The sequence below is a fragment of the Phacochoerus africanus genome, chromosome 11, assembly GCF_016906955.1.
Source record: "Phacochoerus africanus isolate WHEZ1 chromosome 11, ROS_Pafr_v1, whole genome shotgun sequence".
Classification (NCBI taxonomy): Eukaryota; Metazoa; Chordata; class Mammalia; order Artiodactyla; family Suidae; genus Phacochoerus; species Phacochoerus africanus.
Genome location: NC_062554.1, coordinates 108,007,087 through 108,032,844, shown reverse-complemented (window position 1 = coordinate 108,032,844; position 25,758 = coordinate 108,007,087). Strand labels below are relative to the sequence as shown.

Here is a 25,758-nt window from a genome sequence, read left to right as displayed (position 1 = left end):
CCCCGTTTGAGCATCATTTTAAGGTGATTTTGAGTTAAGCTGTCATAATTTTTTTTTCCTGAAAATATCTAACTATCTAAAAGCTTATCTTACTAGCTTTTCCAGAGCACAGAGTGCCCCATTCCTGACGTCCACCCTGAATTGCTTTCGGGGTGTGTTAAACGTCAGTGTCTGCAGTGCTGATGACTCAGTCCTAGTAGAGCCAGATGGTGAGCAGCATGTTTTAGCTGGCAGGGTCTAGATCTGGAACTGGAACCCCCTAACTCATGGGGGGAAACTGGCCCCTCTTGATTGAGGAGCTAAGGGGTCACATTACAAGGAGTGAGTGCAGTCTGGAAAATGTGTAGTGAGCACATTTGGCTCCCTGCCTCTCGGTGAATGCAACTCTAACCCCTGAATCCGAGCACTCTGTAAAATAAATGGCAGCAAGCAGACTGGAAAAGGAAACCATGAATTGAGCCCTGCAGAACCAACGGTGAGTTTTATCTCCCCCCCACCCCCCCCCCCAGGTATGGACTCAAATACAGCCTGAAGTCCATCTGTACACCAGGTGCAGATTGAGGGAAAGGGGTCAGAGAGCCCTGCTGTTCTGTTTTTGTTTGTGTTTCTTTTGTCCCTTCCCATCCCTCCCCACCCCGCCACCCCCCACACCAGGCAATCACAGTGTCTGTGACATCAGAGGTGGCTGCATGGGAGACTAATTCTGAGGGAAGGGGGCCATCTCTCACACATGGGAGGGAACCTGTGGTCCCAAGAGCACATGGAGAATCTTGGTGGCTTGGGTTTTCTCTTTCTCCTCTCCCTGCTTGGTGTTAAATGCAGACAGCGCTGCAGGAAACGCCCAGCACAGCAAGTGTGAAGCCCACTCACCTCCTCAGACCACTGGAGGGAGAATTCCTGTGAGTGGGAAAGTGTTGCAGAGATTGCAGAGAGAGGGGATTAAGGAACAAATCTCACTTGACGGTGTTTGACAACTAGGTTCACCCCTTAGCTGCACATGCATAAATCTGACCCTAAGCACTTTGCAAACTGATCTCAGACTGGCCACTAGGTGGTGCACAAGGTGCTGTGGGAATAGAACCACAAATGCTTTGAAAACTGCAGAACTGCCCAGCAAAGCCAAGTGGGCAAGTCTGCGTCTATTAACCCCAAGCTCCCAAGCCATCCCACTCTCTCCCCCTCCCCCTTGGCAACCACAAGTCTATTCTCCAAGTCCATGGTTTTCTTTTCTGAGGAAAGGTTCATTTGGGCCATATATTAGATTCCAGATGGAAGTGATATCATATGGTATTTGCCTTTCTCTTTCTGACTTACTTCACTGTACAGCACTGGGAACTATGTCTAGTCACTTATGATGGAGCATGATAATGTGAGAAACAAGAATGCGTACATGTATTTGTTAACTGGGTCACCATGCTGTACAGTAGAAAAAAAAATAATAAAAAGTATTGGGGAAATAAAAACATAAATATGGAATTATATATATATATTTAAAAGATAAGTGGGAACTCGCATTCCCTAACTGAGTCAATTCCCTGCTAACAAAAACAACACTGAGCATTCTTCATGGTATTGAAACACTGCCTACAGCCCATAACATAATATTCAAAATGTGCAGGATACAACCCAAAAATACCCGACATGTGGAGAGCAAGGAGGATCTCAACATCTCGATATGAGAACACCAAGTACACAGAGCTCAATCCTGAGCTATCACAGACATTGGAATAACAGATAACTTAAAGTAGTTTTATGCCCATGGAAGACAATGAAAAGAGAGATAGACCTAGAGACAGGAAATAATGCAGGTAAGAGAGGTATAAATGGAGAATTCGGTAAAGAAGGATGGGTGGTAGAGACAGACAGGTGGAGAGCTATAAAGAGATAGAAATAGAGACGGGGAGAGAGAAGGAGGGGAGGTAAAGAGAAATAGAGAAGGCGAAGGAGACCGAACTGGAAGGAAAGACAGAGAAGCACAGAGGAGTGGACAGCCGTAGGAAACAGAGATCTGTGCACCTAGCGATGGAGAGACAGAGCGCTCTGCAGACAGGGTGGTGGGGAAAGCAGTGGGGAGATGGAGAAGCAGAGTAGCAGAGAGAGAAAGCAAGGCAGGGCAGGAGACAGAGCTGTAAAGCAGTGATGAGGGCCGTCTACATCCACACATCGTTAGGGGCTGGGTAATGGTAATTTGCTGATGGTAATATTTCCCCTGCATTTATGGGTTGTGACACTCCCATAAAAAAAGAACGTTCCTGCTGGAGTTCTGTGGTATCTTGAGATACAGTTTGCACCGAAATGGCGAGACAAAGGTTTGATTTTTTGAAATTTCTCTTGAACCATAATGAGATAATGCCTTAGCAACCTCCACAGGTCCCTTTTTTTTGTTTTTTTGTTTTGTTTTTTTTTAAGTATTACCAATGAATTTGTGTGGGTTTTTTTTTTTTTTTTACGTGTTTTTAAATTTTTGTGTGGGTGCTATTCTTTGGTTGACGTTGTCCTCTCCATGGCCAGCGGGAGCCACTGCAAGCTGGCCTCTGTGTCCTTTGACATGACCTCAGTGGTCTCTGACAGATTTTTTTGTTTTCAGCCAAGGCAGGATGACATGGGTTTGTCTTCTTACCTCTCCTGCCGCATCCTAGATTCAGCCCTTTCTCAACGGAGCACTGGGATGTTTAGTAAGAAATGGAATACTTATTCTAGCAAGGCTCGTGACTTCTGCCTTGTTACTGCTCCCAAGCTTTTTCACTGGATGACAAAAGAGAGGTGGTGTTTAGAGAAAAGCAATTCAAATTATAGACCATGTATTTTTCTTTTTTACTAAACTCTTTAAAAATTAGATTTGCAGTTCCTTTATGCTGAAGTCTTGATATCAAACAGTATACACATAAATTTATAAAAATGTAAACATTGTAATGACTGCTACCAACACTAAGCCCAAGGCATGAAAATTATGACTTTTTCTCTTATTCTTCTTTTTCTTTCTTTTTTCTTCTTTTCTTCCAGGTTCTTTCCCCGCATCCTCATCTTTCTCTTTCTTTGGGAACTCTGTGTTCCCTGAATATGTTCAGTGCTCATTTTGCCCTCGTCATAACTGTGGTGTATAGTTCTTCTTGCATTCTGGTGGAATATCTTTTTTTCTTATTACTTTTTTGTTTTAGAATTTCCTTTCCACTAGTGTGATGGCAGTTTTCTCCACTGTTATTTTTAAACCACGAGGCTTCTGTCCCGGCAAGTATTTCCCTGGGTCCAAGGCACCCGTGCTTGCTTCCTGTAGAACCACCTGGAGTACTCTGCTTTCAGAGCTGCTCCAGTGGGACCCTTGTATCCTCGGCACAGGTGGTCCCTGAGGCATTGGGAGGGGAGGTTGGAGGCCAGCTGGAGTCCTGTCCTTTCCTCTCTCCCCAGCTCTCTGTTAGGACCCTAGAAAATGAATCAGCTGAAAGAGAGATGCCAAAATAATGACCCAGGGGGGCATTTTCTACACCCCTCTCTGAACATGTTTACGCATATATCCAAGCACATTGATACAGGCAGTGGGTGAAAATCTGTCTGTATATCACTTAAATTCCACCATGACTTTACTCATCCTGTTTGATCACCTATCCATCCATCCGTCCATCTCAGAATCCAAGTAAATCAAAGATATATCTACTTCCTGAGGGGAAGTCTGCTGAATAAAATACAGAATGCCCAAGTAAATTTGAGTTCATTTTTTTTGGTCTCACAAATAGAATCACACGGTGTGTATTCCCTTTTAGCTCATTTGTAATATTTTGTTTCTACATTTACTTATGTTGCTGTAGTTTATTAAGTCATGCAGCTACATAGGTCATGCATACACCATATGTTTTTTTCTTTGGCTTATTAAACGACATGGATCTTTGTCCCTTTTCGGGAAATTTTAATAGCGTTGCCACAAACACGATCGTGTTCGTGTCCTGGTACTCTGAGCACACATTTCTGTTGGATTTACGCCTCATACTGGAAACACTTAGTCATCGTGGGTTTGAACACCTTTAAAGAGGTTTATTGTTGCTATTCCTGGGTAAAAAATGAGGTTTATTACTCCTTTTTGCAGGAACTGTTCATGTTCTTTATTTTTCATTTTGTCTAATTCTTAAAAAATGATTTCTCTCTTACAAATTCAGGATTTCTCCTCGTGGCTCAGCAGAAATGAATCTGACTAGCATCCATGAGGACGCGGGTTTGCTCCCTGGCCTTGCTCGGTGGGTTGAGGATCCAGCATTGCCGTGAGCCGTGGTGTAGGTTGAAGAGGTGGCTTGGATCCCATGTTGCTGTGGCTGTGGTATAGACAGGTGGCTCCAGCTCTGCTTCGACCCCTATCCTGGGAACCTTCATAAGCCGTGGGTTCGGCTCTAAAAAGACCAAATTCAATTTATTGAAGCAAGCAAACTAAGTGTTTTCCTGTCTCCCAGGATTTGCCTCTGGCAACCACCAATCTAGGAGCTTTATTTTACATTTTTAAATTGAAAAACTATGTTCCACCTGTAAGAAATTATAGGGTAATTGTCATTCTCTGTCCTGTTTTTTCTTTTTTTTTTTCTCACTCTTAAGGTCCACCCATGTTGTTGCAAATGGCAGGATTCCACACTTTTTTGTGTCTGAGTGATATTGTGTTGCAGTATAAACCACCACTACTTCATCCATTCAGCACTGATAGACACTTAGGTTATTTCCATGTTTTGACTATTGCAAATAAGGCAGCAATGAACCTTGAAGGGGTGCAGATTTTTTTTTTTTGAATTAATGTTTTCATTTTCTTCAGATAAATACCCAGAATTGCTGGATCATATGGTAGTTCCACTTTTACTTTTGTGGCTGAAACTCGGCCTCTGTCTGCCATTGCTGCTGAATAGAGATAGCGTTTGGGGCAAAGGAGAAAAAGGTAGCTTTATTGCTTTGCCAGGCAAAGGGGGCCACAGCAGGCTGGCTAATGCCTTAAAGACTGTGCCCCCTTTGGGAGAGATTAGCAGGTGGTTTTATAGTTTGGGGAGCGGGAAAATGGGCCCCAAGATAAGGATCAGGGAAGAGGCAAGCTTGCATTGTCTTCCAAAGCTGGTGTTTAGTGGCCCCAGGACTGGTTCTGGTGGTTCTTCTTCTTCCTGGAGTGAAGAATGCTTCATCAAGTAGTTCTTCCCTCTGTTGGGGGTTTTAGTTTGGCAGAAAGGCTCAGAGATACTGTTATGCATATTTCTTGAGGAGGGACCAGGACCCTGCCCTGAGGCTGCACCATTTTTCTCTTGACTGCTCCCCCCAGGTGTCTGCATCCCTTCCCTTCCCTGCTTAGCAACTGCCCTTTGGAGCTCTGGGAAGGTTCCTGGAGGCTGAGGCTTATTCCCGAAAAAGCAGAAACGCAGGACGCAGAAAGGCTTGTGTGACCAGGAGCCTCACAGGGCCCTTCTTGCTTACACTTTTTTAAGGAAATCCCATACTGTTTTCGATAGCCACCGCACCAATTTACACCAATTTACATCGCCACCGGTGACGCACAAGTGTTCCCTTTTCTCCACATCCTCACCTACACTTGTTTCCAGTCTTGTTGATAATAACCGTTCTGACAGGAATGAGATGGTATCTCATTGCTGTTTTGATTTCCACTTCCCTGAACTGCAGATAAATATCATATATTTTTCTGGTGTAAGTACGCCCCAAGTATCGTATAGCCTATGTGGGTTTGTTGTTGTTGTTGTTTTTGTTCATTACATCTGACAACCCTATGTGAAGGCCCTTTCTTTATAATGAAGAAATTGCTCTATCAAATTGATCTGGAGTTGCGCGCGCACACACACACACACACATTTCCCTTTGAGGAGAGTTGTATTCTGATCAATATATCTGATCTTAATTTCTTGTAATAAAGCAGGATTAATGCTTATTGGGTTTAGTGTTGACTGCCTCAAAGTTTACCTACAGATGTAAAGAGGAAGGTGGAGCAGGGAGATGATATAAGATGGTGTATTGCTGGACAGGACCATGGCAACAGCATGAACACTGAGCTGCGGAACTGCAGGGAGCTTAGCCCAGTTCAGGACCGCTCACTCCACCAGACAACAGGCAAGCTGAATCTCCAGATCTAATTCCCACCCCATCTGGCCCCTCTGCTTGCAGTTCTGAGCTCCCAGTGCCCCTGGCTTCCCTTCTTCTGGAGAGAGCCTGAGCCCAGCCTGCCACAGGGGGGCTCTCAAGAAATGGGTTGGTTCAGAGGGGCAGGGCTCCTCCCCAGGGCTCCCCCAGCACCCACCCCCTGTGGCATCAGCTTGGTGGTCTTTAAGAGAGATGCTCACTTCCCTGCCTGTCACATTTATTCCGAACCCCAGTGTAACTCAGTGCCACCAGCATGATGCGGTTCCCGGGGGTACTTCTCGTTTTCCTGGCTCCTGGTAAGTATGTTGCTTAGATGCTCATGGGATTTTCCTGTATTTTTTGGCAGAGGGGTCATACTATTATTATTATTATTATTATTACTATTATTATTTTTTGTTGCTTTTCCCATTGCAGTCACTCAGGTATCTTCCAACATGGAAGGGGACAAGATGTCAGTCACTAGGGCTCCTGGAACAGCTGTCTCATTTACTTGTGCTCTTACACAAAACACCAACTATATCCATGTGTACACAAAAAAGGAGGGGACAGCACCCCAACGCCTTTTCTACTACGACGTCTACTACTCAAAATTTACGTTGGAATCAGGAGATAGTCCAGAGAAATACCGTGTTCATGCAGGCACAAGCAAGAGGTATACATTCACCATGCACTATCTGGAAGAACGTGACTCCGGCACATACTACTGTGCTCTCTGGGACAAGCACGTTGGTTCATACTTCCTTTCCACCACACTGGAAATTTTGGTTATGACAGTCAAAAACAGACCTAATACACAGGTTAGATCAGCCCCTGCCTCACTTCCTGCCCTCAATTCTCATGACTCTGAGCAAAGAGAAATCCTGGCTCACTGCCCATCCCACAACCTTTATAACCCACTGTCACCTCATCCCTCCCCTCAACAGTCCTGGTTTTTTCTTAAAAACAGAACTTCATCTCCAGGCCTTAGGCAAACAGCCTGGCAGGCACCATGGTCTCAGGTCTCCTAGCAGCTGATGGAGGCCATGTTATTTTCACTTTAGAACAGACAGTTCTCCTAGGGTTGCTCTGTTGGAGGAGATTTTGGGAGAACAAATGGAAAGGCTATAGATAATATTGAATCATTTCTCTAATCATTATCCAGAGAAAATGGCTGGGGATGGAAGTTCTTCATTCCTCAGGAATATGAAGAATGAGAAATGATGGAATGAAAAAACTTTGGACTGCCTGAACCTCAAGCTGGTATCTGATTTATCTTTTGGTCACACTGATACTTTCCTCAAATAACCAACCAGGGAATGACTGACACAGTGAAAGTATAGCAAAGAATGATTGTTTTGGGTATGCCAACCATTGTCTTCTGCTTAGATTCTTTTGAAGCTCAGCCCACAGCCATTAGTGTTCAGTACTTTTTTTTTTTTTTGAAGTTTTATTGAAGTATAGTTGATTTACAAATGTTTTGATAATTTCTGCTGTGCAAAAAAGTGATTCATTTATGCACGTACACATATCTATTTTTAAACAACTCTTTTCCCATATAGGATATTGGGTAGAGTGCATATAGTGTGTCGCATGGGAATCAGAATCTTGGAATGAAGGCTAAAAATATGCATTTTTCCATAAGCTCCACAGCTGATTCTTCTTCCAACTGATTGTTAAGAACTGCTGTCCTAGAGGTAACAGATACAGTGACATGTCTCCCTCTGAAATGAGCCAGATCCCAGCCTGACAGAGGGAAGCATTCTAGAATGGTGTTCATGGGCTTCCTCTTAACCCAGAGCCCCTCCTGTCCCAAGTCATCACATTTCTCCTGGATGATCCCACAGCCACAAGTCAAAGCTTCAATTCCTTCTCATGGGACGGCAGGCGAGAAGAAATTGTATAGTAAATGCACCATCCCTAACGTGTCCCTCTGTACCAGCAACCAGATGTTTTAATTATTTGCAGCTTTAAGAAAGCCTGAAGCATAAATATTTTTGCATTTATATTTTTCCAATGGTGTTAAGACTTTGTTCTGTACATTGATGTCTTTGATCTTCATTTTTGTGTATGGGTATAAAGTGGCCATCTTAATGTGGAGATCCAATTTCTCCCCAGTTACTGATTAATCCATCATTACACCCACCCTTTTTCATTGCCATTTGGTGATGACTACATTTCCATATGCTCACACAGCCATTTTCTTCTCTCTCTTTTTCTACTCTAGGTGTCTGCATATTTGGGCCAGTTTCTCTAAGGGCACAGCTGGAGGTGGAGTCACTGTGTATGCACAACAAACACAAACGCAGGTAGGCTAAAGTGAGTGCTATGAAACTGCCCCTGGGTGATTGAAAAAATAAGAAGAAATCAAAAATACCTGAAGACTGTGGAGGTTCCCATTGTGGCTCAGTGGTAACAAACCTGACTAGTATCCATGAGGATGTGGGTTCAATCCCTGGCCTTGCTCAGTCGGTTAAGGATCTGGCCTTGCTATGAGCTGTGATGTAGGTATCAGATGTGGCTCAGATCTGGCATCGCTGCAGCTGGGTATAGGCTGCCAGCTGCAACTCTGATTTGACTCAGCCTGGTAACTTCCATATGCCTCCAGTGCAGCCCTTAAAAGAAAAAAGAAAAAAATTCAAAACTTAAAAACAATGAAAGTAGAAAAGCAATAAAAAATCTAAAGTATACAGCAAAACAGTTATAAGGTGAAGTTTATAGTCTTACAAACCTACCTCAAGAAACAAGAAAAATCCCAAACAGCCTAAGGTTGCATCTAAAGGAATTAGAAAAAAAGAACAAACAAAAGCAAAAGTAAGTAGAAGGAAAGAAATAATAAAGATCGGAGCAGATATAAATAAAATAGAGACTAAAAACACAGTATAAAAAAATCAATGAAACTGAAAGCTGATTATATGAAAAGACAAACAAATTGGTAAACCATTAGGTAAACTCATCAAAAAAAGAGAGAGATCTCAAAGATATAATATTAGACAGGAAACAGAAGTTACAAGTCACCCCCCCAAAATACAAATGATAATAAGAATTAATTACATGCTGAGAAGATGGAAAACCCAGAAAAATGGATAAATTCCTAGAAATGTAGAATCTTTCAACTGGATCAGGAAGAAATAGAAAAAAATGAAAAAACTATTAGAAATAAAACTGTATTAGCAATCAAAGACCTCCCAGAAAACAAAAGTCAAGGATCAGACAGTTCCTCAAATGAATTAAACAATATTTCTACAAAGAGTTAACATCTCTCCATCTCAAAATAATCCAAAAAAAAAATCAAAGAGAGAAAACACTTCCCACCATATCATCATCAATTTAAAAAAAAATCTACAAATAGTAAATGCTGGAAAGGGCATTAAGAAATGTGAACCCCCCCAAAAAAAGAAACAATAACAACAACAACAACAACAACAAAAAAGAAAAGTGAACCCCCCTATACTGTTAGTGGAAATGTAAATTAGTGCATTCAGTTTGGAAAACAGTATGAGGATTCTTAAACAAACAAACAAACAAACAAAAAAACTGAACACAGAGGTATCATACAAACAAGAACTTCCAGTACTGAGCATTTATCTGAAGAAAATAAAAACACAAATTTGAAAGGTATCTTCACCCCTATGTTTATTGCCGCATTATTTACAATAGCCAAGATGTGGAAACAACCTACGTGTCCATTAATAGATGAATAGATAGAGTAGCTGTGATATATATAGAAACATATCTATCATTCTATCTATCTATCTATCTATCTATCTATCTCAGACATTAAAATGTATGAAATATTGCATTTGCAACAGCATGTATGGACCCAGAGTTTATCGTATTGGGTGAAGTAAGTCAGACAAAGACAAATACGACATATTATCACTTACACGTCAACTCTAAAATATTAATACAAGTGTACTTATTTACAAAACATAAACAGACTCATGCACATAGAAAACAATGTTATGGTTACCAAAGATGAAAGTGGGGGAGGGATAAATTGGGAGTATGGGATTAACATATACATACCACTATATGTAAAATAATCAAGGATTTTGGTATAGCCTGTTGAACTATACTCAATATCTTACAATAACCTAATGGAAAAGAATCTGAATATATAGATACAGAATTAGTGAGTCACTGTGCTGTACACCTGAAACTAACGCAAGACTGCAAAGCAACTATACTTCAATTTAAAAAAGTCTTTTGCCTCAGTTTCCACCCCTTCAAGGTAAAATCTCATTTATCACCTGTGAATTCTTGAGAAACTCTCCCAAGTCTGTTAATATTTACTGCACCAGCCCTTCCATCCAGCGGCACTGTCACTGCAATAACCTGGGTCTTCAGATGCCTCTCAGTGGTTTATGGGGACCATCTCTTGAGGCATATGTGCTTCAGCAGGATTGATCCCTGACCAACCCACCTTTTTGCTCTTACATTATCTTCCTAAAGCACATATCTGATCATGTCACTTCCCTCCCTAAAACTTTCAGTAAGTCCTCATCATTTATTCTTTTAAAAACTGTTTATCTGAAAAGGTTATAAAAAGTGAAAGTTGTCCACATTTCTCCTTCTTAAAAATTAAATACTAAGCAAAATGTCTCCTACCTTCTTCCCATTTCAAGCTTCTCTACCCAAGGACCCAAGTCGTCTCCTACCTGCTCTTTCTAGCTCACATCGCTACACTGTTTAAATAGAAACTTCCTTTATGTGGTCCTTGATAGAGAGCTATTTTTGTAATCCTGACGGTAATCAATAGTTCAAATCTAGTTTTAAAATAATCATACATGTCCCCACAATTTAAAATGTTTTAATATATTTTACACTAACACAAGCTTGGGACACTTTCTGGAGGATTTGTGTTTCATTTGTATTTTAATATTCTTGCACCGTTATCATATTATGACAGCAGCTTTGCAATGAGGGCCAAGATCTACTATGCCAAATGCCCATTCATCACTTTTTAAGAAATAATTTTTAATTAGTTCATATGTATTCTTCATATCAAACTAAAATCAACATAAAATGCTCATCCCCAATCCTTATGTCACGGAACAAAAAAAATAAAATGTTATCTTAACTGTGATTGGACTTACAGTCCATTTATATACCTGACTTTAGGAAGGATGAGTGTGTTGATTTATTTATTTATTTTCATTTTTACTTTGCTTTTTAGGGCCATACCCGTGATGTACGGGAGTTCCCAGGCCAGGGGGCAAATCAGAGCTGCAGCTGCCAGCCTATTCCACAGCCACAGCAATGTCAGATCCAAGCCACTTCTGGGACCTACACCACAGCTCACAATTCTGGATCCTTAACTGACCGAGTCAGGCCAAGGGTCAAACCTCCATCCTCATGGATACTAGTGGGGTTCACTAACCTGCTGAGCCACAGTGGGAACTCCAGGATAAGAGTGTGTATATATTGAGTTTTTCCCTCATGAATATAATGTCTCCATTTATGCAAGTTTTCTTATAAGCCTTTAGTAAAATTCAATCCTGTTTCCATGATATAGTTTTGTATTACCTTGTAAATGTATTGAAAGAGTTTATAACTGTTTATTTACTCTTTTACATTTTACTACATAAATCCTCTTGTATCTTGAAGTTTTGATAATTTGGCTCATGGTCTTGGAATAACGAGAAACGGAGGACAAGCTATCAGAAAGGAATGAGTGAGATTGTTCACACCTACAATAGATGCAAAGTCTACATGACAGCCCCAACTACTAGTAGCTTACAATTCTCAATTAAAAAAACCCTTGTAAATATGAATTTCATCCAGGTCTCTCACCCATTGTGTTGGGGGCTGAGAGCTGCTGGGAATGGACAGGTGCCCACCTTAAACTCCTCTTACTTTCCCATCTCAGGAGAAAAGGCAATGATGGTCCCTGGGACTTAGGCCAGGACTGGGTGGATCTGGAGTGGAGCTGGGGAGATGCAGGGCCTGTCCTCTCTGGGTCCTGGCAGATGGGCAGCTCATCTGTCCTCAGAGGAGCCCTCAGCTGTCTCTGGCCATTCCTTTTCCCCTGATTCAAGATAAGTGGTTTCAGATTACAAAACTGCATTCCAGAGGCTTCTTCGTTCAGCATATCAGAGAAATGGATATTGTTTTCAGGTTTAGTTTAAATGAGGAATCTGTTATGTCAAAAGAGAGAGATTCTACACATTTCTTCTTCAATTCTAGGAAAAATGATACGTCATGTAAGAACTTATTTTCACCCTTGGGGTTGCCGTGGTAAAGAACTGTCCACTGAATGGAGAATTCTGTTCACATTTCTCAAGTACACTTGTGCTGGCATATTTGCATTTTCAGTTCCTGAAGAGCTTCCTCCTTTCAGAAATGCGTTTCCAAGTGGCTAACAGAGCAGCCCTGGTGTTTGTGAGAACAGAAGGTTCTTCCCTTTGATGCAAACCCTGAGCCGTTTTACAGAGCTGAACACCTGGAAATAAAAATCTTCATTCTTTGAATACTCTTCCTGGTAATTTAGAAAAGCAGGTGGTTAACCAGTTGGTGCTGAACTCTTCTTTTCCTGCTTTTATGCTGTCATCTTTTATCGGTGTTTTCAAAGACTGCTTCTCTGTGGAAAACAGACATTTTGGCCCATCAATCTGAAGAAAACTTAAAACATCAGATGCCATGAAAGCTATATTCAAGGACTTTCAAAGGAACCCAGAAGATAAAACTGCCAGCAAAGTTTTCTAACTGTTACTCATGTTGTGAACCTAGGAGAAGCTGGGTTTTTTGTAGGAGCTTTAACCAGTGTGATAAACTGGAAGAAGATATTTGGAAAGGCACTGGAGCTCATAGTAGCTCCCTATGGTAAGTAACTTTTTTTCTAATTTTCCTTCAGTAATGAAGAACGGACAGATGCTTTTTAGAATTACAATCGAACAGCTCCATCCTTGGTCTCAGCATATAAACACCAGTTTTGTAGCTATTGGTCACTGTACGTGGAATCAAAACCGCCTTGTAAAAGGTTGATTCTCATCCCTGCTTATAAGAAGACTGAAATTCTTCATTTAGAACACACACATGCACACACACACAGACTCAGGCCGGCTCTTAAAATATCTTGAGGACCATGTCAATTTCATGGTTTCATTATTCCTGCAGCATTATCATATTATGTCCTTATGCTGATAAAAGTTGTCGGTTCAAGTTTCTTTTCTTGAGGATCGCCTCTTACTTGAGAAATCATTTTCTTAATTTCTCTTCTCTGTAGTTTGAGATAAACACCCTACTCCTTTCTCCCAACAACTGGCAAAACGCACATGATTCATTGTCATCCCATCCCGAACAGCAGTGCAAATAAAAATCTTATCGGAAATGACTATAGAACATCAGTAAATCCCATTTCTTATTACTTTAGCTTTTGGAGGCAGGCTGAGACAATATTCAAGAAGTAAGGTCACTTAAATATAGATGGAAACATCATGAGTTTGAAATTCTTATTTAAATGTGAACTGACTCTAATTATTCGATAGGCAGGAGAAAAATGAGAAGGAAAAAAGGGGAACACGTAAATCACCATAGTAAAAAGCATGGTTGGAGAAATACAGTGTCTTGCTATTACAACCAGTAAAGTACCACTTGCACAAAAAGCAAGACGTCTAAAATTCAAACACATTATAACCCAACTATATGCATAGCATGCATAAAAATTCACCACTCTCGGTGTACTGATTTAGGAGAAAAATTAGGAATTTTGCTGCACTGGAAGAAACTGACCAGAATTTTTTTTTTCTTCTTAAATGAGAAGTTGAATTTTTCTCTTCTTAAAATATTACCTCATTAATGATTAAAGCTACTCCACACTAGCTTAACGAGAATATTAATAAGGTATTTGTGTTTCATTTGGAAATCAAAGTGGGTAGGGTTCCAAAGTTTATCATTTTCCTTTTAGATTAGCCACAAATGTATAATCAAGTTAACATTCCAGAATGCAAGTGATATGCCTCTGTACACATGTGATGGTTTGTTATATATTTTGACATTATATCTGCAAGAAACTCAGGAACCATAGCCTTTTTTTGTTGTTTTTTGTTTTGTTTTTTTTTTGGTCTTTTTGCCATTTCTTGGGCCGATCCCATGGCATATGGAGGTTTCCAGGCTAGGGGTCGAATCGGAGCTGTAGCCACCGGCCTATGCCAGAGACACAGCAACGCAGGATCCGAGCCGTGTCTGCGACCTACACCACCGCTCATGGCAACGCCGGATCCTTAATCCGCTGAGCAAGGCCAGGGATTGAACCCGCAAGCTCATGGTTCTTAGTCACATTTGTTAACCACTGAGCCACGATGGGAACTCCAACCATAGCTTTTAATATTGCTCTAAGTACATATACTTTATTCAGCAGGTGAAAAAAGTAACAAGTGGACCTCTCAAGCAGTTCAGCAGATTTATAGGGTAGATTCAAATTATGGTGGAGACACTGAGAGTCAAAATAGGGAGTATTCTTACTCAAGCTAAAACTTCAAGTGAAATTCCAAAATAAGATGTGCTTCTGATGAACATTTTCCGAAGAGAGGCAATATTCTGATAGGTGTATTGCTTGCTAAGTTTAGTAGAAGAGCATTACTGAAAATAATACATTTTTATTGAAGTATAGGTGACGTTATGTTAGTTTCAGGTATAGAGCAAAGTGATTCAGTCATATACATATATCCGTACACATGCACAAATTCTTTTTTAGATTCTCTCCCATTATGGGTACGGAATATAGTTCCCGTGTTATATGGTTGATCCTTATTCTTTACCTATTTTATATACAGTGGTGTGTATCTGTTACTTCCAAATTAGGAGTTTGGGATTAATAATACATTTTTAATAGAGGTTTTGAAAATATTGCCATTTTGTTTCTACATTCAAGACATCACAAATAATTTCTCGCTCTACTCAAAAATCTGGAGTGGTTCAGATGTAAAGTTGAAAGGTTAGATAAAATTAGAAATAAGGGGAATGCCCTCACTTCAGAACAGGCCCACATTTAGAGCTAAAAGTTCATCTTTATAGGTCATCAAGTTCGCATGGATGCTCATTCCCATTGCAAAGGTGATTGTTTAAAAATATGACAAAGTTCCTCCTGACATGTACTAAAAGGAGAATTAAAATATTTACTGTTCATTTCAGAACCAGTTAAATGAAGAATGAGCTTCCACAGAGTTTCAGGACAAGAGAATGTGTTATGTGGCCAAAGAGAGCATAAGTTACAAAACACAGGATCAGAAAGGGAGGTAGTTTAGAAGCCATCAAAGATTCTCACTTGCAGAGAAGCCGTCAAATTTCCCTGACCTCCTCCTCCATCCTGACCCCACCACCCACCCATCCTCTTTCAAACAGACTCCACCATGAGAGAACAAAAGAGATTAAAAGAAATTAAAATGTGCTCATGAATGTTAGAAGCCTTGCTATGGGGCAGTTAAAAGTCATACCCCATCCCTGCATATGGAGAAAATACGAAGGCCAAAGTGTAATCTCGCTTTGCTGCTTATTAGCTGTGACTCTGGGCAAGTTACACAAAGTCTTGAACTTCTCCTCCCCTCGAAAATAAGAACAATGAGAAGCACCTGACAAACTAGCGGGGCTGAAATCCATGGTGAGCACGGACTCAATGGAAGCCTTTCTTCCTCTTACTACTCACTAGGTTTTTCCAAACCACACAATGTTCATGTTTCTCTCTCTCTCTCTCTTTTTTTTTCCAAATAACTCTTTTTCATTACTGTTTTGTTTTCCTCTACAGATATAAACCTTGCTTCAGACGTTTCCCCCAAGCCCACAGTGTTTCTTCCTTCGATTGCTGAGATAAAGCTCCATAATGCTGGAACATACCTTTGTCTTCTGGAGAAATTTTTCCCTAATGTTATTAAGGTTTACTGGAAAGAAAAGAATGGCAACAAAGTCCTGGAATCCCAGCAGGGAAATACCATGAGGACGACTAACACATACATGAAATTCAGCTGGTTGACTGTGAGCAAAACAGCCATGGATAAAGAACACAAGTGTGTCGTCAAACACGAGAAAAATAGAGGGGGAGTTGATCAAGAGATTATTTTTCCTTCAGTGAATGAAGGTATGTACATATAAATATAACCTCCAAGAACAATGTTTGAAAAAAAAATCCCTTTTCTGTCAAGCATTAATGAAAAAAACAAGTCTAAGTCTTTATAGTATTATGTTTCATTTAAAGGTGGCATAAATATCCTATTTCTGCATAGAATTAAATGGGGTAGACTTTGACACAGAAAAAAGAAAAAAAAATGTTTAACCTTTCTCAGTGTCATTTTCATCTTCCGAAATCTTAAATGTCTTTGTGATGTTTCTTAGGGTTGTTGCATGGCTGAAATGAGAGGACATACACGAAAGCATCTAGCAACTTAGCATAAAACAAATGCAGAAGAGGTGATGCCACTCTAGATGACTAAGTTGATGAGGAATTAGGAACCATTATGCTTCTTTCAGGGATGTTGACTTAATAAGCAAAGCCACTCTCACTTCAGTCCCGCCTTCCTGAAAGCATAACTCAGAAACAAAGAGTTATTAAATGACAAAACGGTGTTCTGGGAGTTCCCGTAGTGGCTCAGTGGTTAACGAACCACCCGATTAGTATCCATGAGGATGCAAGTTTGATCCCTGGCCCCGCTCAGTGGGTTAAGGACCTGGCATTGCAGTGAGCTGTGCTGTATGTAGGTTGCAGATGTGGCTCAGATCCCGCATTGCTCTGGCTGTGGTGTAGGCCAGAAGCTACAGCTCCGATTAGACCCCTAGCCTGGGAACCTCCATATGCCAAGGGTGTGGCCCTAAAAAAAAAAATGGTGTTCTGAAGAGGGAGTCAGATTTCAGCTTATTAAAAAGAATAATTTGACTGCTGTGATTTTATCATGGTCTTAGGTTTGAGATTTTGTATTTGATGTAACACCTTAAGGTAAAATTCTGTAGGTAAGATTGGGTGAGTCTGAAGTGTACAGACTTACTCCCATTCATCTCTCAAGAAACTTTTATGGCAGCCCTAGCCCGTGCCAAGTCTGGAGCGGACATGGGGATGAACACCCTGGGGTGAATTCCTGTTCCAGGAGCTGGCACTACAGTAAAGAGAATACACCCTTTTCCTGTTGACTCAGGGTCACGTGATTCCGGCATGATGTCCCAAAGGAGCCCTGGGTGCAGAGGCTGTACACACCCACTCAGTGTGGGCAGGGGGGGGCTGGGTGTGCCTTAGCCCTGGCAGTGCTGAGTGTAACTCACTAGACTCAGTACTTCATGTCCTGAGTATTGACAGAGCAAAGGTGCCCATCAGAGGGAATCAGTTTGTGCTTCTGCCTGTGGTTAAGCAGCCCCTTTTCAGCATGGGAAACAAGTGCATAACAAACTGTGTAGAGACTTTTGTTGTGTACTGGTCTGAATTTCTGAAATAAGACTTGTCTTTTCTGATCCTCAGTTGGCCCAGTGATGAAATCAGATCTGAACACTTGCCTGGAGCAGTGATGAAGACTTAATGCAATAACACCAGTGAAAATGCTTGTTTTGAAAACACGACACTGATGTATTTATTTGTAAATTCATTGTACCTATTTATAGCATTTCCTAAAACTAATTAAAAGTAAGATAACAAAAAACACCCCTACATTTCTACTTTTGCAGAAATAAAGGGGAATCCAGTTTGCAAAGGGCAGTTTAATATAATCATGGCCTCAAGTGTACTATTGGGCTTTAATTTTTCTAGTGATCAAGAAAAAAACGAGTATTATTAAGTTTCGTTATGATGATTATCCTATGACATTTACATTACAATTCATAATGTGTTTTGTGTGACGCAACATCTAAACAAAGGTATCCAAGGGATTCTAATGGCAATAAATATGTGTGCGTGTGTGTACACACATCCAAAGATATAAACATATATGAACAAGTCAAATAATGGGCATGAATAATTGACTAATCCTTGCTCTCATTTCTTGTAGTTGTCACCTCAGTTGTCACTACTACTGAGCCTCCAAATGACTGTTTGAACGATGGAAGCAGTAAGTTTCTGCATATGTTTGCTTTTATATCATGCTTCAGTCTTCTTTTTTTTTTTTCTTTCTGACCTATTTACCTTTTGAACTTCTTTGGCCTAAAGTCAAAAAGACCAATTATCAGGAATTGTGGGGTTCTTGATTTCTCTCTGTAGATTATACACATATATCTACATATATGTATACCCTCAGAGAGACACATGTATGTACAGATAAATACACACATACTGTGAAATAAAGGCATGGACAATTTTTTTTTTTTTTTTGCTCTTTTTTGAGAGTGCGGTGTACCTGCTGCACATGGAAGTTCCCAAGCTAGGGGTCGAATGAGAGCTACAGCTGCCTGCTTTTGCCACAGCCACAGCAACACAGCATCCGAGCAGTGTCTGCAGCGTACACCACAGCTCACGGCAACACTGAATCCTTAACCCAGTGAGTGAGGCCAGGCATCGAACCTGCATCCCCATGGGTAGTAGTCAGGGTCATTACCACTGAGCCACTACGGGAACTCCTGGGCAGGGACAATTGATTAATATTTGTTCCCATTTCTTCTAGAAGCCACTGGTATTGATTCTGAAAAAGCTTGTAAGAAAGATCACAGTGGTAAGTATTTGCATGTTTGCCTTTACAACATCCTACAACACTTGTATTCCTTCTCATTAAATTTCCTTTTGAACTTCCCTGGTAATGGTAGAAAAATCAATTATTCCTAATTTATAGGGTTCCTACCTTTCATTAGTATCCCTTTGGTGTGCTGGCAGATTTTATATTATATACACACATGTATTAACACAGGCATAGATATAGATACACACATGATATGTATACATATAAACCTGTCCATTAATTGGTATGAACAATTGACTAATATCTCCTCTCCTTTCTTCTAGAAGTCACCGTTACTGATTCCAAAAAAGTTTGTCAGAAAGATGAAAGCAGTAAGTTTTATATGTGTTTGCCTTTATGTCATGCTAGAGCACATTTTTCCTCTGGATAAAGTTAAGGTAGAAAATAAGTAATAGTTTAAGGTAGAAAATTGGAGTGTCAGGATGCTGCAGATAAGACTGGGTAATATTTTAAGTCTGAGCATTATTTCCTAAGAGTGATCTTAATACATTAAATACTGAATTGGGTATGAGATGACTCCAAATAAGAGGTGCTAAGCTCTAAATTATTTCAACAGTGAAATTCACTCATTGTGCAGCTTGGGAAATGTGAAGTTGTTTCTAGACAAGTTTAAAGTTTTGGTCCTTGCCAGTAACTACCACATGAACTGCATGGAGAACTTTATAAACAGTAGGTGTTGTGCTTGTTGTGCATGCATATTCTGTTTACTTCTTATAATATGCCTATGAGATGGTACAATATTTTCCCTTCAGTTTGCAATGAGGGCATTGAGCTAAAAATAAAGTCAATTATATTAAGACACACAGGTGGATTTGGAGATTCAATCCTGCCTTCTGCATCGGTGCTCATACACTTACTCAATTCTCTAACCCTCCTCTAAGATATAGACATAGAGCACGAATCCCAAAGCCAAGGCCCGAGACATGATGGACACATGGGCAGGGCTGTGAGTGCATGGGCTTCCAACTACCACAGACCGCACTTTAACCCATCGTTTATTATTAGCTGCATGAATATGGGTAAACTCCTGACGTTTCTGAGCAATAAGGTTCTCATCTGCCAATTGAGATTAATCACACCCAACTAGTTCTGGAAGAGATAAAGGTCACATATGTGGATTGTGGATTATCTAGTATAAGGTATCCATTTAGCTGACACAGAATCAGCACTAGGTGGTGGCCCTTTCCTCATGCATGGGGAATTCTAAATGAATTGAGAAGCACTGGCTCTGGTCCTGCTGATCCTTCCTTCAGGCCCAGTATCGGGGGGCCTGGAACTCAGTAAAGACCTTCCCTGATCAAGGGCAGTGGCTTATGAGCAATCACCTCCTGATCCCTTCCACACCAAGTGCTAATGATTTTCGAGTTCTGACTTTATGAAGACGAAGCATGGAAAAGGGAAGTTTCCAGAACAGACTCAAGTTTTTGATTCACTAAGAAACTAAGTCAGGCCCGCCATCGTTCTTTGGTAATTATTTCTTGACATCACCACGTTTCTTATAAAATGTCAAAGCAGAGTAAGTGCAGTTATCCTATAACATCTCGGCCACAATGAGAGACATTCAAGACAGACAGGCGACTGAGGCATGAGCTCCTAAAGATTCAGGGAATTTGGATTAATCACTCTCTTCCACTTTGCACAACACTCTCTATACTAAAACCCTCTACCTACGGCACTGTGAAGAGAGATTTCCATGGATTGTACTCTTCTTCAGAGTCTCACTGATGCACAATAAGGGCTCAGAGGCATTCACATCAGCATTCAAGTTGTTATTTTTGCTTAACTTTGCTATTTGGGGTATTTATTGCCCCTGGAGATGCTGGCTTACAGAATAGCTAAGAATGTGTTCTTTAGTCATGTTGCTGGGTTACAATGTGCTTTCCGGTGCTTTCTAAATGTATGACATCAGGAAAATTACTGCTCTCTGTCCTCAGTTTATTTGTCAAATGGGGTTGCAAATAGTAATCCCCTAGGTTACTTTAAAAACAAAATAAGGAGTTCCTGTCATGGGGCAGTGGGAATGAATCTGACTGGGATCCATGAGGATGCAGGTTCGATCCCTGGCCTCGCTCAGTGGGTTAGGGATCCAGCGTTGCTGTGAGCTGTGGTATAGGTCACAGACGTGGCTCAGATCTGGTGTTGCTGTGACTGTGGTATAGGCTGGTGGCTATAGCACCAATTCGACCCCTAGCCTGGGAACCTTCATATGCCATGAAAAAAAGCAAGAACCAAAACCAAAAAACAAAATAAGATTAGACTCATGCATGCAAAGCTCTCAGGATATTAGTGGCTAATGAATATTACATTATTATTACTCAGAGACATAGTGGGGGCAACAATTGACTAAATGTTAATTATCACAAGTATTTTTTCCCATCAGACTCCTTCATTAAAGACATAACCTTCCTTTGTAGTGTTTTGGAAGGTTCTCAGTGAATTTAGCTGAGGTTGTTCATTGACTTGAACTTCAAGTGAGATTCTGAGTTGTCCTGGTGTTGGTCTGGGTGTTGGTCATTGTTTCTTTGGGGTTTGGTAGAGTGGGGGCATGAGAAGTAAATAATGGTGACACACACACACACCATCACTATGACCTAGCCTTTCAACAGAACAAATAACTAATCAAATGACTTCTCTTAGATACCCTGCAGCTGCAGCTCGAGAACACCTCTGCCTACTACACCTACCTCCTCCTCCTCCTCAAGAGTACCCTCTACTTCGCCAGCATCATCTCCTGTCTGTTTCGGAGAACAGTCTGCAGCAGTGGGAAGACCTCCTGACAGATGAAGCCACCAAGGGCTCAACTTCGCTTCCGCATCATTGTCTCTACAAGTGTCTGCTGAGGATCTAGCAGGGCTTCCTTTCTGGGTTTGGCTTCTTTCAGAGAATGTGTACAGCTTTCTATTAGGTCATTATAGTGTAAGGATTTTTCAATCCAATGGCCAAACAGACCACTGTACTGTATAACAAGGAATCCTGCCGTGACTCAGGGCAGGGCTGAGGGCTGGTCCACGGGAGCCTTTCCCACCACTGTCCCTCAGTGTCATCAGCTCCTCCAGCCACTAAATCTTTCACCTCCTGAGCACACACAGCACAGCACATGGTTCCTCGTCTCCTCCCTCAGGGCTTCCACCAGACCACGGCCCTGAGCTTCCCTGTACACACCCTGGAGCCCCAGCTTTGCCGCTTGAATTCTGTCCTTTGATTTTTCATGATAGGCACAATCAATTAAAAAGATATCCAACCTCCACTTTTGTCTATGTGTACCTTAATTGCATGAAATCGAACCGAGGTAGAAAGAGCGGGACAACCGAGCCATCAGATTCACCTTGCTCGTGATAATGGTCCACACCACGTTTCTAATCTTTCCCGAGACGGTGGGCACGGTGCTTTCTTTGGGGCACTGGCTCCAAGGGGAGCTACGGCCAAATGAAGGTGCAGGGTTCCTTCTCTTCCAAAGGTCACTGGAACCAGACTCATTGGTTTGGGATGTTCCTATGGTGACAGTGTAACACCCAGCGTGACTTACACTGGGTGTGCTCAGACCCGTACTCGTGCCTCATAAGCTCTGATTCCTGATCCTCACATTAACCCATGAGAACACCACCCACACCACAGGGGCATCGGGTGGAGGGTTAAGCACACAGACTCTCAGACTCTGACCCCCAAGGGCCCGGGTTTGAGCCCTGGGTCTATAATAGTATCTGTGGGACCTCAGGCAGCTATGTGAACCCTGTGCTGTCATTTCCTCATCTGTGCAGTGAAGTCACAGTGCCCTGTCTCCCGGACCATGCGGATTAGATGAGTGAATGATGCTTGGTCCACAATCTTCAACATTCGCTTCTACTGCTGGCAGCTCTACTGTAGAAACAGTAGATTCCACACATACAGAGAAGCACTGAGAATCATCTCTAATCTCATTTCCCCACAGACAGATTAGATGCGGATGGAACAAGGACTCAGTTTCAATCTTTCAGCAGATATCCCACTATCCTCTGAGATCACTTAGATAAAGGTACAATTAGAGTCCACAGTTTACAGATTGCAGAGGTTAAGTATTCTGCTCATGGTCACCACTGCATAAATAATAGTCACTTAAAGCCAGGTGTCTCTGAACTCAGAACCCCATATTTTGTTACCTAGTATCATGTGACTTTCCCTTGACTCACTTTCTACTTGGAAAAACAAAAACAAAATAAACCACAAGGAAATAAGCATATACTGCTTTTTTTCCTTAGGACATTCTCCAAGGAGTTGTAAAGAATTTTCTGAAAGTTTTGTGCAGCTGATTTCACTGCCTGGGTCACTGCAAGGTCTCCTTAGCAACTCCCTTCCCCATCTTGCCCTGGGCTGCCCTGGCCTGGGAGGTGCAGAGAAGGGGAAAGGCAGAGGTGGTGGGGGCAGGGGGGTGCTGCTGTGGCTGATAATGTTTCATTTTCTCAGGCTTCTTTTGTTAAAGTGTCTGTCAAATGTGGTTGATTCGTGGAAAATGCTCAATGTCAAACAGGCCCTTACTGGTTGGGGTTCTGCTAGAGGGAGCCAGGGTGTCATAAAGAAATAAGAACAGTTAAACCACCACCAATTTTGTTCACCTTCAAAGGGGCACAACTAATGGATAGAAAGATATCCCTCTGCACACACATTTGAGAGCCACCACACATACTCTAGACTGGGGGTCAGGGCTCCGGCTGTTCACACACACAAGGCCCTCCAATTAGTTCCCACATGAGTGGGAACCTTACACGCAGGACATTCAGATGCTGCACCTTCATCCACGCTCATGACCCTGCTCTGAGGGAAACAGCAGACACGACTCCTTGTAGCACTAAGATAACCCCGACCTTCCATCAGCCACCTGTGCTCTTCCATCATGTGTGACTGACTCAGGAGGCTCCTTCTTGGTTTCATTTCTCAGGGTAGATGGGGTGACACAAGTCTCCTTCCCCTGAGCCCAGTGACAAGGACAGACTGCAGATGTGGGCAACCGTGATGTGACTTATCCCTCACAAGAACAGAGACACAGAGGCCCTGGGCTCAACTGTGCAATCGAATGTCATGTACAGATCACACAAGTCCTCCTACAGGGACAAAACGACCTCAGAGTCAACCTGAGCAGGCTTCATAGAGAACAGTCAACCGGATGAAAGTGTGAGGGTAAATAGCAGAGGCTGGTCAGCACGTGAGCAGGAAGAGCACATGTCCCACCCCCACCCCAGCCAGCAGGGGCCAGAGTGGGTTCCCCCTCCCGGACCCCATCTGTCCAGTCCCAGAGGGAAGCACAGCTCCATTGCTGAGGTCCAGGCTCTAGCTCTCACATCTGACCTCAGGGCACATTCAAGTGCACACACACTGCACGCCTTCTGGCCTCTGCTCTGAGAGCCCACATCCAGGGGCCTGGCCCTCCTGGGAGGATGGGCCGCATCCCACTGGTCCAGCCCAGCATCAGGGGAGAGCTCTTCTTAGGTTAAAGTAACACACTGATGTCCAGCTCATGGTATAGACTCCCATCCACTTCTGAGACAGGACATTCTCACTGTGAATAAACTATTAGAATTCTTTTTTTTTTTTTCTTTTCTTTTTACACTGCACCTGTGGCACATGGAAGTTCCCAGGCTAGAGGCCAAATTGGAGCTGCAGCTGCCAGCCTACACCACAGCCACAGCAACACTGGATCCGAGCTGCATGTGCCTGGCTTATGCTGCAGCTTGTGGTAATGCTGGATCCTTAACCTACTGAGTGAAGCCAGGGATTGGATTCACATCCTCACAGACACTATGTCAGGTTCTTAACCTATGGAGCCTCAATGGGAACTCCACCACTGGATTCTGGAGGTTTTAGTCCAAGGCCAGACCCTGGGGCTTTTCCTCCCTCTTTCTCCAAGTAAGAAGCTCTCCCTGGTTAGGCCCCAGCCTCCCAGTCAGCCTCCACTGCATTTCTGTCATATGGCCCATTCTTAGAACAAACACGGATGGAGCTGATTCGATCCCCACAAACGATCAGTTTCCACCCCAATCAGCACCATTAAACCACTACGCACAGCTGAATTTTTCTTGAATGATACACTGAGTAATGAGAGAAAACTAACAGCCATGTGGCTTTCCTGGAAGCATTATGTTAACCATTCCTGCCAGGAAAAAAAAAAAAAAAAAAGGCTCAAAATATAACTGAGTTCATTTTAATTCAATCTATCTAAATACAAGGGAAAGTGACGACAATTGATTTCAAAGAGTGGGTTCAAAGTGAGAGTACTCAGACTGTTTGAGATCATACCTCTAAGAGAAAGATACTATTTCTGGTGACCTTCTACATGGATTCACAATCCCTCATGCTCCCCTTTTGTAATTCTAACACTTTGGGCCAAATACATAATGCAAACCACAAAAAATGAAACTAACCATTTTGACATGTTGGATTTTATTACCTTTTAAAATTGTACAAATAGTGCATGTGCATGAGTTAAAAAACACAAGGGAAATGTAGGGTGTTAAAAAAAGCAATACAAAACAAATCTGAGACATGACAAAAAAAATCAAAATAAAAAGATATTTTGCTTACTAAAAAGTGTTATTCCAATATATTAGAAGTCTTTTGATTAAGAATACAGCACGAGACGTTCTGCAACTATTCATTAACAGATCAGACTCAGTCTCATTGAAAACAGGATGGATCATGACATTATCTTACCAGCCACAGGCAGGCTATCAAATGTATGTGGATATGATACAATGTCTGTGAGGTATTACAATAAATAAATTCTTTACTAGCCGTTCAATCATGTCAGTAGTGGATGTCACCATTTCACCTTTCAATGGTCCCTTTTCTCCTTCAGGTGTCTTTCAATGAAAGTTTTTCACACCTAGAGAAAGAGAGAACACAGAAATATTCAAGATGTAGTATACAAAGGCAAAAAACTACCTTTCGCCTTATGTCTTTATAACAAAGTCTACGTGCTAAACAAAAGCTGTATTATAGACATTTGAAAGGGCACAGGTGAGGCCACATAATAATTTATTTTAAAGTATGTGAGAAAAGGATC

The 25,758-nt window shown here is 41.7% G+C and overlaps 1 protein-coding gene, 1 long non-coding RNA gene and 1 gene segment (V, D, J or C); 2 read left to right on the top strand and 1 right to left on the bottom strand.

Annotated features, from left to right (window-relative positions):
* The first annotated feature begins 6,157 nt into the window (after nucleotides 1-6,157).
* Nucleotides 6,158-21,972, top strand: LOC125112005 (T cell receptor gamma constant 2-like). The segment is given in 8 exon segments: nucleotides 6,158-6,401; nucleotides 6,520-6,837; nucleotides 12,856-12,906; nucleotides 15,827-16,156; nucleotides 18,045-18,104; nucleotides 18,654-18,701; nucleotides 18,989-19,036; nucleotides 21,363-21,972. Coding segments are annotated over 8 exon segments (1,038 nt in total).
* LOC125112007 (uncharacterized) lies at nucleotides 8,313-12,367 on the top strand. Its single transcript, XR_007131012.1, has 2 exons — nucleotides 8,313-8,390; nucleotides 12,271-12,367. It is a non-coding gene; the product is annotated as an uncharacterized LOC125112007 (long non-coding RNA).
* A 3,147-nt stretch (nucleotides 21,973-25,119) lies between the features above and the next one.
* STARD3NL (STARD3 N-terminal like) overlaps nucleotides 25,120-25,758 on the bottom strand; it is a 43,604-nt gene continuing 42,965 nt past the window's right edge. The window contains exon 9 of the mRNA XM_047752508.1: nucleotides 25,120-25,578. The gene's annotated coding sequence lies outside the window, so the exon portion shown is untranslated. The remainder of the gene's footprint in view (nucleotides 25,579-25,758) is intronic.